Raw genomic sequence first — 15,381 nt, 5'->3', positions numbered from 1 at the left:
TCAACAGTCCCTGAATGTAAACTTACTTCTCCACTTGCTCACTGCCTCAGGAGAAACCTGATGCAATGATTTCCAAACCCCGCTAACACTCTCCCTCCTGCCATCCCCCTGCATCCAGATTTGAGACGATACCTTAGAGCAGCTTTTCCTCAAGACCTGCTCCACTACTCATTCACTTCACACCGCTGCCTCAGTTAAGGAGCTGTCTTTGTTCATTCAGCTCACGTGCGGCGTAGAAATCCAACATTGTGTCTCCTGAAACACTAGGAACAGCATCTATGGTCCCATCCTCTCTGCTGTGTCCTGTTTTCATTACACAGACTCCCCAGGAGAGGTTATAGATATAGCACCATTTGCTTTCTCTCTGCTCACCACTCTTTTCTTTTCCTCTTGCTCTGAGCGCTGAGCACTGAGCACAATAAGCTGTCTTGATCTTACCTGGTGAGTTGGCTTCACTGGACCGTTTAGAGACTGATTCTTTTCACTGATAGCTTAGGAGATGAAGGCCACAACTCCAACAAGGTACCTTCAATCAATGAACCCTTGGGCATAAGGGCAGCTTGTGTCTTTGTAACAGTGATGGAAAAGTTCTGTAGCTATTTGAACATAGCGATGATGGCTGTGCACAAAGCCAGATCCATAATGACACAAACTGTGAAAAGTCCTCACCTCAAGTCCATCTAACCCAAACTGGAGCAGTAAAGCCAGACCTTATCACCCAAACTCAGTGTCTGATTCTCTTGTGGCTCTGAAAGCCTCTGCAGACGAGTGGCACCAAATAAACATCACTGCAATGTTACCCATTGAAGCCTTGAGTTTATTTTGTCCTGGTTTTATGATCTATTCTAAATGGACCATCATTTACTAAATGGATGTCATGCACTGAAGTTTTTCTCATGCATAAAATCCAGTGTAGTCCACTACTGATGGCCTTTCAGGAGAATGCAGGTTTGAGGCACTTCAACGTTGGCTTCACTTTCCAACCTCAGATGCTTCTATGTCCATAACTTTTAGTCAGTCTATGATTAATACCCATAAATTTGGAGAAAAATTAACAGTCACCTAAAGCTTTACTGTCTCTATACACGATCTGCATTTCAGCATCTCAAAACTGGTCACGTAGGAGGATGCAGAGACACTTGGAGGGTCACAAATGTTGAATGACAATGCTGTGACAAGAGCATGTCAGGTGAGGTTAAAGTGAGTGACTGCTTGTGGTTGTCTTTCCACCTGGGCCTTTAAATCACAGAGCAGGTCTTCCATCATGCAAGACTGCCCTGGAAAACCTGACAAATCATTGTGCCGTAGACTTAGTTTTTGTTTCTGACACTGTGTGTGTTGTTCTAGGTCATTTTCTATAATTTGCGGTTTATTTACATCAGGTTTTTAAGTGGGTGTGCCTTTGACCTGTTATTTGTGTGTGTTGGTGTGAGTAACACAATTCTTCCCTACTGTAATTTGTCACGAATGAGCCACACAGGAGATGGAAATAGCGTTTGATTGATTTGGCAGCTGCTGAGAGTCAGCTCTGCAATTGCCGTGAGTCATAACATCTCATCATTAACAAGTAAATTCAAGTCTGCAAGGCTGGATAGAAGTTTTTTTTTAGCAAAATAACCCCAGTCTCACAGGACTATATTTTAGATTGCTGTTATGCAGCACACCAGAGCAAATATCTGTTATTGTTTGGAGTTAGGAAATCATTTAGATCCTCTGGACAATAGTTAAGCCATGTATTTAACCATGTGGCGCTTCAAATAGAAAATGGGACTGGGACTGCAGTTGCACACGTTCACTTACTGCTTGGTTTCTATTGGTCACAACTTGACAATCAGTTGTTTCCATTAAATCTTACTTTTCACCTTTGTTGATTCTTGTTACTAGTAACATTCTGAAACTGAGAGAATCAACTTCCTGTTTTCACCAGTGTGCACATGCTCAATCTAACTGAATGGTCACATGATAATGTATACAAGTATTAGTCAGGATGCAGATCATTTTTACAATGTCATTGTTTTCTTCGTCTCAACATTGTAGCTTTTATTTCCCGCTCTTCCATTTTCCCTGGCTCTCTTGTCCTCCATTAGTATTAGAGGACTTGATGCTGCTCAGAGATTCACTGCACGGCTTCTTCCTTTCAGGTTAAGCTGAACAGGAGTCCCCCTTTCCTGCACCAAAGCCCTGTGAGTGTTCAGGTCCTGTTGGTATCCAAGCCCTGCTTTCCTACTGTGAGGGAACAACAGCAGAAGCATTTCAGAGATTTTTTTTATTCTATACTTTAACACTTTCTGCTCAAACATAAAGTAGCAGGCTCTTTTGAAAAGGCAAGGAATGTTTTTGGATCAACAAAAATACCAAAGAGAGGCCTGAATAAAAACTACAAGTGACTAATCCAGACAACCACCGATGGGCACAGTAGACATTTACATGTTTTAATGCATCACAAACAAATAGTGAATGTATTATCTGCTTTAAATCTAATGTGGCAGTTGCTGCCTAAATGTGATGCTTGTGTAATTGTGGTCGAACCTTTTTTTACACCTTTCCATGTGGCATTTATCTAATGCTTTGTGAATTTCCGTTAAGTGTTTCATTATTGTCTAATGAGCCTTTCATCAGGAGAATTCAACTGTGACTCTCTGTGCAAGACTATAAGCAACACAAGGTTTTAACATTGGTTAGTATTCTCTGGCTGCAACCATTTTTGTCCTAAAGAACATTGCATTATGGGAACATCAATGCAAAGTGTGGGTGTTGATCTTTCCAAATGTCATGCTCTAATCCACAATGTTCAAATTGGACTTGTAATTCAACCGACGCCCCCCACCCCAGCTTTGTTTGTTTGTTCCCCCACACGTGGTAATATTCAGCAGCGCTTCCTTATTTAATTTCCAGACACAGCTTGTTCCCGGCAAAAGTAACATAGGGCAGAAAAAATTGTGAATTCATAACACATCATTGAGCATTTCCTATCATGATTGCCATGTGTTAACTTGTTTAGACAATTCAGAAAAAGTGTTTAAACATTGTATTGTGTCTCTTGATATCTGCTTTACCTGCATTAATTAAGGGGGAATGGCGGTAGCAGTTTGCCTGCTTAGCTATAATGAGGTGCAATGCCAAATATGAATAACAGGAGATTGACCATACACAAGGGAGACGCAGTTAAATGAATACTGAACACAGCTCAGTCAATGGCTGCCTTGAAATTTATGATTGGAGAGGCATGGGCTGTAATAAACAAAACAAAATGAATGCTGAACAGAGACACAATTAAACCACCACATCTGGCGACGCAATGTGAATGGGTGCTCAGCCACTGCAATTAGTGGCGTTAACCCTTCACTGTCGGGATGTTTTACTGGAGCAAATGATCAAATTTTCTCAGGAACTGATTTGTGCCCAGATCTGGGAAACGTTCGCTTGCCATCTACAATCATGACATCTACTGATTTTAATTCCTGGGCTGTTTCTAAGGCGAGATGAGTTGCTCAGTATCCTTCTGATCATTAACCACAAGGCAAATCTTCAAGTGCTTTTATGTGAAGCCCAGGCTCTTGCATTAAAGGAAGGACTAATTAAATAGTGGCGAGGATATTATAGAAGTGGCAGGAGTGTCATTCTAACTTTAATGTGATTTTTTTTTTTGGTCATGCTTGAAAAGCTCTGGCTATTTATCATGTCCTAATCAGAAGGAAGGCGTTGTTGACTCAAATGGCTTAGATATGACACAGCACTCTCACACACGTGTTCCTTTTATCTCGTGACAGTGGTCGGGCCTGACGCCTGATGCTTGAGGCGGCTTCAGGAAGTTGTTAGAGCAGCGTCTGTCATAGCCAACTCTGTTGGTGTTGCTAAATGGCAAAATGATGTCCAATTTGCAGGCAACAGAGAAAAGAGCTCTGATTGATCGAAGTTTAGTTCTGGCTGAAACACACACTGTTTTATGTGATTTGAGTGTGTACTGGGTGCGTGAGTTACTGTTACAAAATTGGGAAGAAACTAAAGGAGAAACAAAATCTCTTTTTAAATAGATTCTGCGTGTTTGTGGTGCGTAAAAGTACTTGACTTTTGGAAGTCTGGAATCATGGTTTTATGGTTTTATTTTATGTTTGTCTTGGTCAAAACGGTTATGGTCAGAAACAGTATCACCACTAGGCTACCTAAGTAGTTGTGTATCTATAGATAATACCCCACCGTTTTCCTCATCTCACTGGGTTTGCACAGTTACCATGTAGTTTATTTTATAGTTTATAATTCAAATTGACATGTTCCTAAGCATTTGATAGGGTTCAAATTCAATCGTAAAAGCTGCTGTTAAACCTTATAGTTACTGCACATCCAAGTTCATTTATTTGCTTTATTTTTCAATGTGTTTCAACCATTGCCATCAATTGAATTGTCTTATAACAAACAGTGGGTGAGTTCACACTGCTTGCAGATGACCAGTTATTGGTAAAGTGTGCCTTTCTTGTGCAGATCACTAAAAGCATTAAGCAGGAAGCTATTACATGTACATGCGTATGCTAGTTTGCAAACGCCTCCCAAAAGATATGAAATGTTATCTGAAATATTTTTTCCCACTAGCTGCAGGGTTTAATTTATTCAACATTGTAAAGAGAGAGGGGAGAGAGAGACAGGTTTTCCTATTTGAGAGCTGCCTTGTTTTGATCTGAGTGGGAATTGCTGACATGGATGGTGCACACACTGCATGTGGATGTACTGATGTGTAATCTATGTAATCTTCGGTGCACAAGGGTGATATGATGGTTTCTTCACTCCGTGTGGGAAATGTTTCAGTCCTCCACGAAGAACAGTTTGTTCTCTCCCACGTGATTTGCTCCTCTGTCTAGGTCGTGGGTTTTTTTCTCACTCTCATCATCACTGACATGCACATCTCTCTCTCTCTCCCTCTCTTGTCACTGTCACTATGCACACGTATGTAGAAATGCATACATGCCTGTTGTCACTGTCTGTTTCTGCCTGCTCTGCGGGGTTTCATGGTTTTATAGACTCCAATCTGTCTGCTCAGCCACAGGAATCTTTACTGCCGTCTCCGTCCTGCACCCACCGTGACAGAGAGAGATTCTGTGGAGGAGCAGGGAGATAAGAGTGGGGAGACGGTCACATTAGGACTCACTTTACCCCCCTGACCAAGACCACAGGTTGGGATTAGACTGTTAGAATCTTTGTGCTTAAATCTCTGCAAGGCTCTTTGTGCCATCGTGTGGGGAATAACATGAAGCCATATGCAGGGAGAGCTCCTCTGAATAAGTCTTGGAGAGTGGCAGTAGTGGTGCTGTCAATGCTACAATACCACATGCTGTTTGGATCAACGGGTGATGCCTCTTGACATCAAAGGTGCAACACAAAAGGATCCGTGTTCCCTTTTACTGTTGTCTGCACCTGTCAAAATGCGTCTTTTCTTTTCTGTTTTTGTTTTATCCGCTCCTCCTGCACAGGGAAGTCTTCCTGCATTGCAACACCACAGAGACCCCTGGTGGAATTTGGAAGCATAGCAATATGTGTACGTTTGTGTGAATATGCATTTGTGGCAGCTCCAGGACAAATCTCAGATGGTTTATGGAATATGTGATTTTCTCCTTGGAGGATTCTGAAATCACTTTTGCAGAGTCATTTATTTCAGTTGTTTTGTTGTTGTTGCTTTGTTTTTGTACTACGTAGTCTGTGAGGGTCATTGATTGTCTTTGTGATGTTTGTTGATGATATTATGGAAAATATTGATGAATTTTCATTGAAATAATTGATTGTTGATACCTTAACCTTTAATTAACTTAGGTTACCTTAATCCTAAAGCAAGTCTTCACCTCAAAAGGATAAGAGGACTAATAAATAAACCCCATAAGACTCTGTAAACAAATACCATGTCCCCACAACAGGAGTGAAACCTACACATAACACACAGACCTTATCACTGCTAAGTGTGGACTCTTTTTTTGTTTGCTAGTTCTTTATTTGGCTGGGGTTTTTTATCGTGAGACAAAATTTAAAAACGTTCCCCCACTCGGGGCCTTTTTTCAAATCTCCAAGCTGGATTTTCTCTTTCGCTATCATCTGAGCACACTAGACTTGACCAGAGGGCCAAATTAGAGCAGGCCTTGGTGAAATAAAATGCCCATTATCTCTGAACTAGCAAGTATCCAATTATACACCAGTTATCTCTCATCTCACAGACTTCTGATTCCTCGCCACAGGGCCAATGAGGAAGGAAAAGTGTTAATGAAGAGCTGCGGAATACCCTCTTTTTTTGCCTTCCTAGATGCAAAAGTGGCAGAGCCTTGTTGATTTTCAGGAGATCAGAGTTGTTTCCCCCAGCTTCAATGATGTGGTTCTTTTTGTTTAACTCCAGTTGAGGCTGTTGCAGCACAGAACACACACACACTCACTGGTTTACCACCAGCTGCTGCATGTGCAAGAGTGAATGAGATGTGTCTTGGCTCAGACAGTGAGGAATAACACGTTTTAAAGGGGTTTATCTCTCTTCCAGTTGCATAGGATGTACATGAGCAGAGCTGATGTGAAGGCAGGTGGTGAATCAGCAGTTCTCAGAGTTCAGTCTTGAAGTTTGCAGTGGATCAACACTCTAACACACCTGTCTGTGGCTTTCTCTTTCTAGTGTTAACAATTTCAATTTTTAACATGCGGATGGTTATTCAGTTGCTATTTTTCAAATGTCAAAGCAAAACTGATTTTCTCAGAATTAGTTATGAACCCTTCAACTCTATGGAGCATTTAGATCCTCTTGTATGGCGTGAATCCAACATATGCTAGAAGCAACAGCGCCTTTATAAAATGAACTAGTTTTGCCTACATGCATTAGAAAATGTGGGGTCATGGGATTTCAATTAGCAAACATTGACCTTTGCTGTAAAACATCTTTTATCTTGTTGTCAAGTTCAATTGAGTTTATAATGTGCAACGGAAACTCCAGCTAATGATGTAGAGAACAGGATGGATTTAGCAAGAATTGTGTTATAGGATGTGTGAATACTTTTTTTTAGTGAAAATCATTCAGAATGTCTGCAGTCATTTTGTTTTTAAGTAGCTGAAGCCAGACTATAAGGGTCTGACTTAAGCTACTGCCAGTGTGAGTACAAAAGCCTTTAACAAGGCACAGAAGTGTTGAGAATGTGTATGAGGGTTCAAGAGAGTGTTTTAAAGTTTACCCTCAGAGAATTTAAAGTGGGCCTGCGATGGTTTCTGATGGTGGCCCTGCAGTTTGAGGGACTGCTTGAAGATCTGTGGTACTTAGGAGGCTGTTATGAAGGAAAAAGAAAGGGTTTGATAATAGGATGTACATGTAAGACTGTGTGTTCATACCTGAGGTTTGCTGGGCTGGTTAACTTAAACCAATGCCTGTCATACACTTGATTTATGTTGAGATAAATTGTGAATTGTAAGTTGAAATACGTCCAGTGTGAATGCCATTTTGTGCAAGTGTTACCTCATGTCTTGTCTCCTTTCTCTCTCTAGGAAGTCCTGTCAATCTGACTTGCCGAGCGTTCTTTGGCTACAGTGGAGATGTCAGTCCGCTTATCTACTGGATGAAAGGAGAGAAGTTCATCGAAGATCTGGACGAGGAGAGGGTTCAGGAGAGCGACCTCAAGTAAGAACATCAGACTACTTACTGCACAGTTAATCACGAAATAGTCAAACTCACAATATCCAAAATCATAAGATAAAATGTGCGTCAAAACTGCATTATGATAAAATTCTGCAGTGCTTTTGGAATTCAACTGCTCATCATCAATCATATATCTGTAAAAAATAATCTCATCATAATTTTTTGACCATATCATACAGCCCTACATCAGACCCGTGCTGGTTTTGAGTTAATGATTGTTAGGATTTATGCCTAAAATATATCCCTGAGTGAAACCCAGTGTTACAAATTGTAACTATCAAAATGACAATTCAAATAAATCAACATTGTCTTGAACAGATTCAATAAAAAACTATAATTATAATCGTCATTAAGGGAGGATTTATGACAGGGCTGTGCTGCATTAGTTTTTATCTGGGTGCACCCTCTAAATTGGCAATTGCGTGTAAGGGAAATAGAATTAGCAGAGTTAACGTCGGATTGTCTCAAACTGGTTCATATTAGAGCAGAACTTGCACAGCACATCACAAATTCATGAGCTAATTGATCGTGAACTAGTAAACACCTCTTTAAACCCAGTCACGGCAAGTGTGAGACCACACCTCAACAAACTGAGAAGTGAAGGAGCCTTTCACTGTCGAGCTACAACTTAAATGGTATTCATGAATGCTTCATGTCGCTGTTTAATAATGCAAACAGCTATGCATTCTTTATCATGCACAATATATATGCACAGTTCAGCCCTTGCTCCATCACCGATCAGCTATTACTTTGTGCTGAAATATAAACGGGGGAAGTGAAGAGCACTCGGAAACTCCACTGGCCGTGTCGGCCCCGTTTTTTTCCATTTGGGTGACCTTCATCTTTTTGGCTCGCACTCATCACAGGAAACAGTGGCGTGTTTACTCCACAAAGCAGGTAGAAACCGACAGCCAAGCGCACACACACACACACACACACACATACACTGCCTGAAGCTGGATGACCATCTAATTGGCTGGTAGGAGGAGCTCTCCTTGCTTTAGATGTTTGTTGTTCGGTGTAAGTTCAGTGGAACATGAAAGTCATCGTCAAATATAAAGTGAAACACACAGCAGACAATGCTGACTTTTTTTAGTTATGCAACTTATATAGCTCCTTTGAAGCCAGAGTCTGTATAGTTGGAGTGGAGTGGAGCGCGGCATCAAGGCCCCGCCCATGCACCTCCTGTCGACTAATCAGGAGTCACTCAGCTATCAATCATGACATATCAGCCTGTTTTTCTATTGTCAGTGACCTAAAACGACATAAACCATATTGAAACACCGGTCTACTAACATGGAGGAGGCGGGGCTTGTGACCTAAAATGCAGCCTTTGGCCTTGCATTTAGTGAGCTGTCAGGTTTTGTCTCTTTATTTGCAGCTGGTGCCTTTAATCAGCAACAGTAAATGCCCTTCAACATTTACAGTGGAACAGTTGAGATGACTACCAAACCAGTTTTTACATAATGTGAGATCTGAACACGAGAATTTTGATTAGTCACCAAACTCCCAGGATGGTTGATTATCTGCCAATTATCAGACATGTAGAAAAAGGTCATAGTGTGGTGAACTGACAGTAATCACCCACGTTTTTTGTAACAATGATGAGACGATCTTGATTCCGAGACGACCCTTTCTGTAGAAGAATAATCAATCCACTTCCTCAGGAAAGCACTCATTCATCTAATCACTCACAACATAGGGGGCAGTTGAGATCATCCTTTTCAAGACTGATGAACTGTGCTTGATAAAAAAAAGTAGTAAAGGATAAATCTTACAATAATTTAGATAATATAATAATAAAAAAGCTAAACACACAAGAATATTTAGCGGGAGATGTTTGAACACTGATGAGGAATTTTTTTCATGTTTGATTGTTTAGTCTGCCGACACCATCGGCACATTTACAAGGTCGGCACACAAAATTGTAAGGAACCTCATCATTTGGCAATGTTTTAAAGTTAAGTTTCATCTACATCAGTGTTTCTGAAGCTTTTTACATGGTCCACTGTTTTTAAAGAAGACAAACTTTTGCTACCCAATTTATTTATATATCATGACATGAAGAGTACATTTGAGCATGATATAAACTTTCTGACTATTTTGCCATTTCACCTGTTATGATTTTGAATATGTAAACTAGACACTTCCAAGATACCCAGGTCTGATAAATGACTTAAAACTCCATGTTATTAAATTAATCTTGTGCAAGAGGCTGGACAGTTTTTGCAAATTTATTTGGTAGCCCCAAAAACATCTCCTGCGACCCACCTGTGAGTCCTGACCCAGTCTTTGGGAGTGACTGATCTACAAGAAAGACGAATGGACGTCAAAGTCAAAATTTAAAGTTTGTGTCTTTGTGAAACACTCTCTGATCAGCATCATTTTAAAAAGAAATAAAACACATCAGCTGCTTTATCTGTCAAAACTGCAAACACACCGCATGTCCTGTGACTGCTTAACATTAAAATCCGCCTAGTTTCAACAAAATACTTTTATTTTAAAACAGAAATAATTCCATTAGAAAGATTTTATTATAACAGTATCTTTAACATTTATTGTTTATAAACGACTGTTGATAACAGTAGTGTTACTAGCAAGGTAAATAATTCATGTAAATAAAAACACTGTGAGTTATAGTTTAAAGAATAATTTATTCTACACGCGTCTCTCACCCTTTCATATCCTGCATTAATCCCATCTTTTGAAGCAGCACTCATTCACTCAGAAAATCCCCTGTTGTCGACAAATGGCATCTAATGAAAAGGTTAACCGTAAACAGCATGACAAGGCCGCGAGGAGAGTTAGTGGCCCAGCCTGTGACCTGGCATTTCAAGATGTCTCTGTTAGCCCGCTAGCACGCTTCATCCAGCTCCCAGAGCCGCACTCTGTTATGAAGGACAACAGGCCAATTAGTGCCTGGAGGGTTTAGGTGGGTGGTGGTGGGAGCATGTGAGGGGGAAGTGGGAAGTGGGAAGGCGGTATGGTAATGATCAGAGAGAGGGAATAAAAACAGAGGATAGAGACCCTGCTTTCATATCATTCTCAAATGAGGTAACAAGTCATGAGATCATCGCAACGACCCTGAGCTGCTTTATGTTTCTACTGTATGTGTGCAAAGACAAGTAAAGAACACAGTATATATGTATAAAAGTGTTTATTTTTGTGGTGTGCCGCCACATGATAACGTCTTCCCTGGTGTGTTTTTATTTATTTTATTTTTTGTTCCCATTTGAACACGCACCACTTCAATCCCTTTTCCCTGACATCATTCCTGTGAGCTTTTTAGCTTTGAAATGGAAATTAATCATGCAGGAGTATTCCCTGAAGGGCTGCCTGTAATACATGAAATTGAGCTTTTGGCACAATGTGTTCTCCACTGAGATTCCGAGATGTAAAGTGTTGTGGCTGCAGAACAAGACTTCACCGATCTCCGAGGTGAAGTCGCAGCATGGAGCACTGTAATAAAGTGTGTGTGTAATAAAGTGTGTACATGCTGCTCAAGTTGTTGTTGTTGTTGTTGTTGCTCAACTGCACTTTTTTTTTAAATGTTGCAGCAAAAATCTTTTTCTTTTATTTTATTTTTTTAAATCTAGTTGTGTGTTAAGAAGTGCAGGCCAGAGAGAAAGGGAAAGGCATAAAGCTTAGCCTGTGTGCTTTATGTATGGCTCTAAAAACTCATCGCTGTGTTGTCATAAGAGCACATCACCTGTGCTCTCTCTCTCTCTCTCTCTCGTCTCCTCTGTGATTCGCAGCAATATTTCTGCTCGGCTGTGATGCATTCACTGATGCTCGTAAAATTTGCTCGCTGCTGAATGTCCAGGTTACGACTGGTATTTTAGCAGTATAACTTATTTGCTAAAAGTTAAGAAACACATCTGCCTCTTCTCCACTGTATACTCCATTTTCCTACATTGTACCTGCTGAACCTTGACCTCAACAAATGCAAGGAATTCTCAGCACGCTCATTTTCCATTTATCTGCTTTCGTGCGGGTCAGGGTCACAACCACAGGGTCCATACATCAATTTTGTGTGAAAACTTTTGTCTATCACTTGTACATGCATGAACAGGATTCTCTCTTCTCTACACGACACCAATGTTTTTTTATTCAGTGGGTTTTATTTTGCAGTCTGAATTTCAATGTGAGACGCATCACCTCTCTCACTATGAAGTTATTACCACAGTGTGATATAAACCTACCTGATGGGTGAGCTGTTATTATAAACAATTATACACTTCTAATCTTTCTATGATCTGATTAAAATCTGCTTTCGGAGGTTTTGTCAAGTGATGAGCAACACAAGCTAGAGCCAGAAAGTGTGATATGTGGTTTAGGTCAAAAGTTCAGGTGTCACACTGCAGCTGCCGGGTGTCTTTTTATGAGATAAAACAGACTGAGCTGCAGTGAATCACAATGCGCAGAGAGGATCCTATGTGACTCTCACACAGCACATAGACAGGGAGGCATTTTTTGATTGTTCGTGATTGAAAAGTGAATATTGTGCCTCCCAGTCATGCTGACATGTGTAATAGACCTGTGATTAAATAAGAGTTTATTTCCTCTTTCGGAGTTTGATATCAATATTCTTGACTCTGAGATGTTTTCAACGTGACTCTGAGGTGTTTGTTTACCGAAGCCTCTCAGTGAGTCAGGACTATCTTTGCTGTGTAAAGCACCAAGGATCCCAATGCATTTTTACTGCCAGTGTATGACTTTTACACACCTGCCTGGGTTTTTTTGTGGGAGGGTTCATGCGTCATAGATCCTGTTTATCACGCTCCTCTGAAAAAGTTTTACTTAACTTTTCTTGAATTTTCTCCTCACATTCTGGTAAAGGCCCCAAAAGTTCATCTAACTAGTAAAACTTGCCCCCTCGAATTTCTTACCCAAACAAAGTCGACACTGACCCTTGATAAGCTGCCTGCCAAGTTTGAAGCCTGTCAAGTGTTTTGCTCAACAGTTACACAATTAACAGACAAACAGACTTTTCTTGCATTTCCTATCCAAACAAAGTCAAGGTCAACACTGCGCACACCGGTGTGTTCTTTTAAGTGTGTAATCTCCAGGTAATCTCCAGGTAATGGGATCCACATGTTAAGGGTAGAAATGAGCATGTCAGGATGTGAATGTGTCATGTCAGATGTGTAATTTAGCTACTTTATTTACTTCTATCCTTTATAGAAAAGCAGAGTACAATAGTAAAAGCCATAGTCACAACTGTTGTATTAGGCCTGGTTCAAACTACATTTGTCAACATTTTCTATGTTTAGTGTGTTTTTGTGTTTTTCGTGTATTCACACTCAGCCTAGACACTTATATTACTGTATTTATGTAACATTGCTGCTACAGTGTCAATATCATTGACATTCTCTGTCTATTATTGCTAGGAACTGTGCGTGTTACATAGGCAAGATACCTGAGCTCGGAAATAGACTCTCATCTCATGCGTGCAGTGTGAACACTGTCATTTGTTAACATTGGCACCCAAGTGAAACGCAGCCGCATCACATCTGCGACGCATGCAACGTGAGCCAGGCTTTAGAAGGACTGGATTGTCTCAGTACGTCCATTGAGAGGAGAGAATAAACCGAGTCTCATCTGTAACTCGCTATTGTCCCCTCATGACACTTCAACATAAAACGTCATTTTAGGCCACTTTCTTATATGACTGTTAAAAAATACTGAGCTAACCGAGTTTTACTCCATGAAGTAATCAGTTTGCCTCTGTGTGCAGAACATGAGTTTAAAAACTCTGACTTCTTAATATGTTTTTATAAAGCGGCTACTCCATGCATCTTCAAAATGATCACCTCTAATTGTTCCCCATTCTACATGGTCAATAAAATAAATTTCCCCGCGAGCGTGCTGTTTTCCGTGTGAGATACTAGTTATTAGCAGCACTTTGTAAAGCTATTGTAAGATATTACCATGGCGGCAGCAGCAGCGGTTGTATCATACTTTGTCTTTATCTGGCCTGCACTTTGCAGTCGGCTTTGTTTAGTCTGTTCATTGATCAACAAGCATTAGAGGAGATTTCATATTCAAATGCCCTGCAGCAGGCAGCAGATGAATGCCCAAGTGGCACGCGTACCTTTTCACACTATTAGCCCCATGCATCATTAAACGCAGGTTTGAAATAGCTACAATTTTTACCTTTAAAAAGATGATCTGCTCATACATCATTCCTGCTTTTCTACAGCAGCTCAGCATGAGAGATTCCGCTCCGTTAGCCATCAGGTGTCCTGTTGTTCTTTTGTTACAAATGCTTTAACCAGGCTTTTTTACAAAAGAGTGGGTTTATTTTGCCATCTGCTCATTTATTTTACACTTTTTTTGAATCGACCTTGCTCACATTAGTGCATTCTGGAACATTTTAAACACACCTGGGAAAAAGTCTTCCTGCAGGAATTGCTCCAGATCTTCCTTTTTGACACAAGGCCACCTTTGCAAAATTTGCAATGTGTAACATGTAGTCAGGGAATAAACATCTTCACCTTTAATTGTGGCTGTTTCGATTCTGTAGTTAAATATGTAACATTAGATTCTATTACATTTCAGACATTTCAATTTTTGGAATGATGTGATTAAAAGTTGGTCATACTGTATCGGCCGTTTTTGACTGATGACATTAGTTTTCCAGTCAATTTACATTTAAAAGAACCAGGATCCTGCTATTGTTCAAATGTAAGAGGAGGTCGCACTGAATACTAATAGGTTTTCTGCAGAGTTTTCGTTATTTCAATACTGTATACATATTTCATGCATTTTCTAGTTGTATTCTAACAAAGAGTTTGGGAAATAATTGTATATGGTAATCATGCCATCACTGAAACAACAAATCTAATGGTGGCCTAAGACCTTTCTACAGTACTGCAGTTGATTTATTGCAATTATGACTATAAATACTGTACATCACCATATCTGTCTGACTGAGGAATAAAAAAATGCCTTCTTTTCCATTTCTTTCCTGCTGTTCCTCTTCAGCCAGTTTTCTTTTATTCACAAATTCACAAATATTCATGTACACCGGCGTGTCCATAACTGTATCAATATTTTGTCCCACTCTGAATCCTAAACCTTAAAGTGGTAGTGCAGGTTTTTTTCAATAATGTATTAGCAGATATTTCTTGACTTTTCTGACGAGTAACTGAAAAACCTCATGTTTTAATGTTTCATGGATCTGAGTAATTAGAAGGAACAGCTTTAGTTTTTCTAGGTCACATCTTTGCTGATGTGCAGCTTCACAGAGCTCCAGCTGTAGACTCGTACGCCGTTCTCGGCTGAAGAACAGCTTAGTGCCTACTTTGTTGAAATGTGATAAAGGTACAACTTGACGTTCCGAGGGTTTTCCCGTGTGCCGGCTTTTCCTCGTGGCTTGTTAGTGGCGTTGCTGCTTCTCGTGGCAGGCAGTTGGCTTCAGCACGACGCTGTTCTCACACCCCATTTAAATGAGGACGACACTGATAATGAAGAGGAGGCTGGTAAAATCCAATCTTTTTTCTAATGAAGACAACATCCTGCCAAGTGTTCAGTGAAGAGAAAGAGGCATCTGAGTGCCACAGTATGCTACATGCGCTGTGATCACACAGTCACAGCTTCCAGTCTTTCTCCGTGTCACGGCTGAATCTTGTTTTACAAAAACATCAGAAGGGCTTTCTTTTCTCTTTCTAACCCTTGCGGCGAAATGTTCTCCGATAGGTCAAGGCTGTAGTGCATCATGCCAGTCATACTAT

General features: G+C 40.4%; 1 protein-coding gene across 3 annotated transcripts in view; it reads left to right on the top strand.

Annotated features, from left to right (window-relative positions):
• The window catches only part of LOC122765048 (interleukin-1 receptor accessory protein-like 1), a 238,644-nt gene that overhangs the window by 203,112 nt on the left and 20,151 nt on the right, over nt 1–15,381 (top strand). For all 3 annotated transcript variants that reach the window (XM_044019106.1, XM_044019107.1, XM_044019105.1), the window contains one exon: nt 7,495–7,627. In XM_044019106.1, the coding sequence (XP_043875041.1) occupies nt 7,495–7,627 (133 nt within the window). The remainder of the gene's footprint in view (nt 1–7,494; nt 7,628–15,381) is intronic.

Source organism: Solea senegalensis, linkage group LG2 (genome assembly GCF_019176455.1).
Source record: "Solea senegalensis isolate Sse05_10M linkage group LG2, IFAPA_SoseM_1, whole genome shotgun sequence".
NCBI lineage: Eukaryota > Metazoa > Chordata > Actinopteri > Pleuronectiformes > Soleidae > Solea > Solea senegalensis.
Note: the sequence above shows the minus strand (reverse complement) of the source record. Positions and strands in the feature narration are given on the sequence as shown.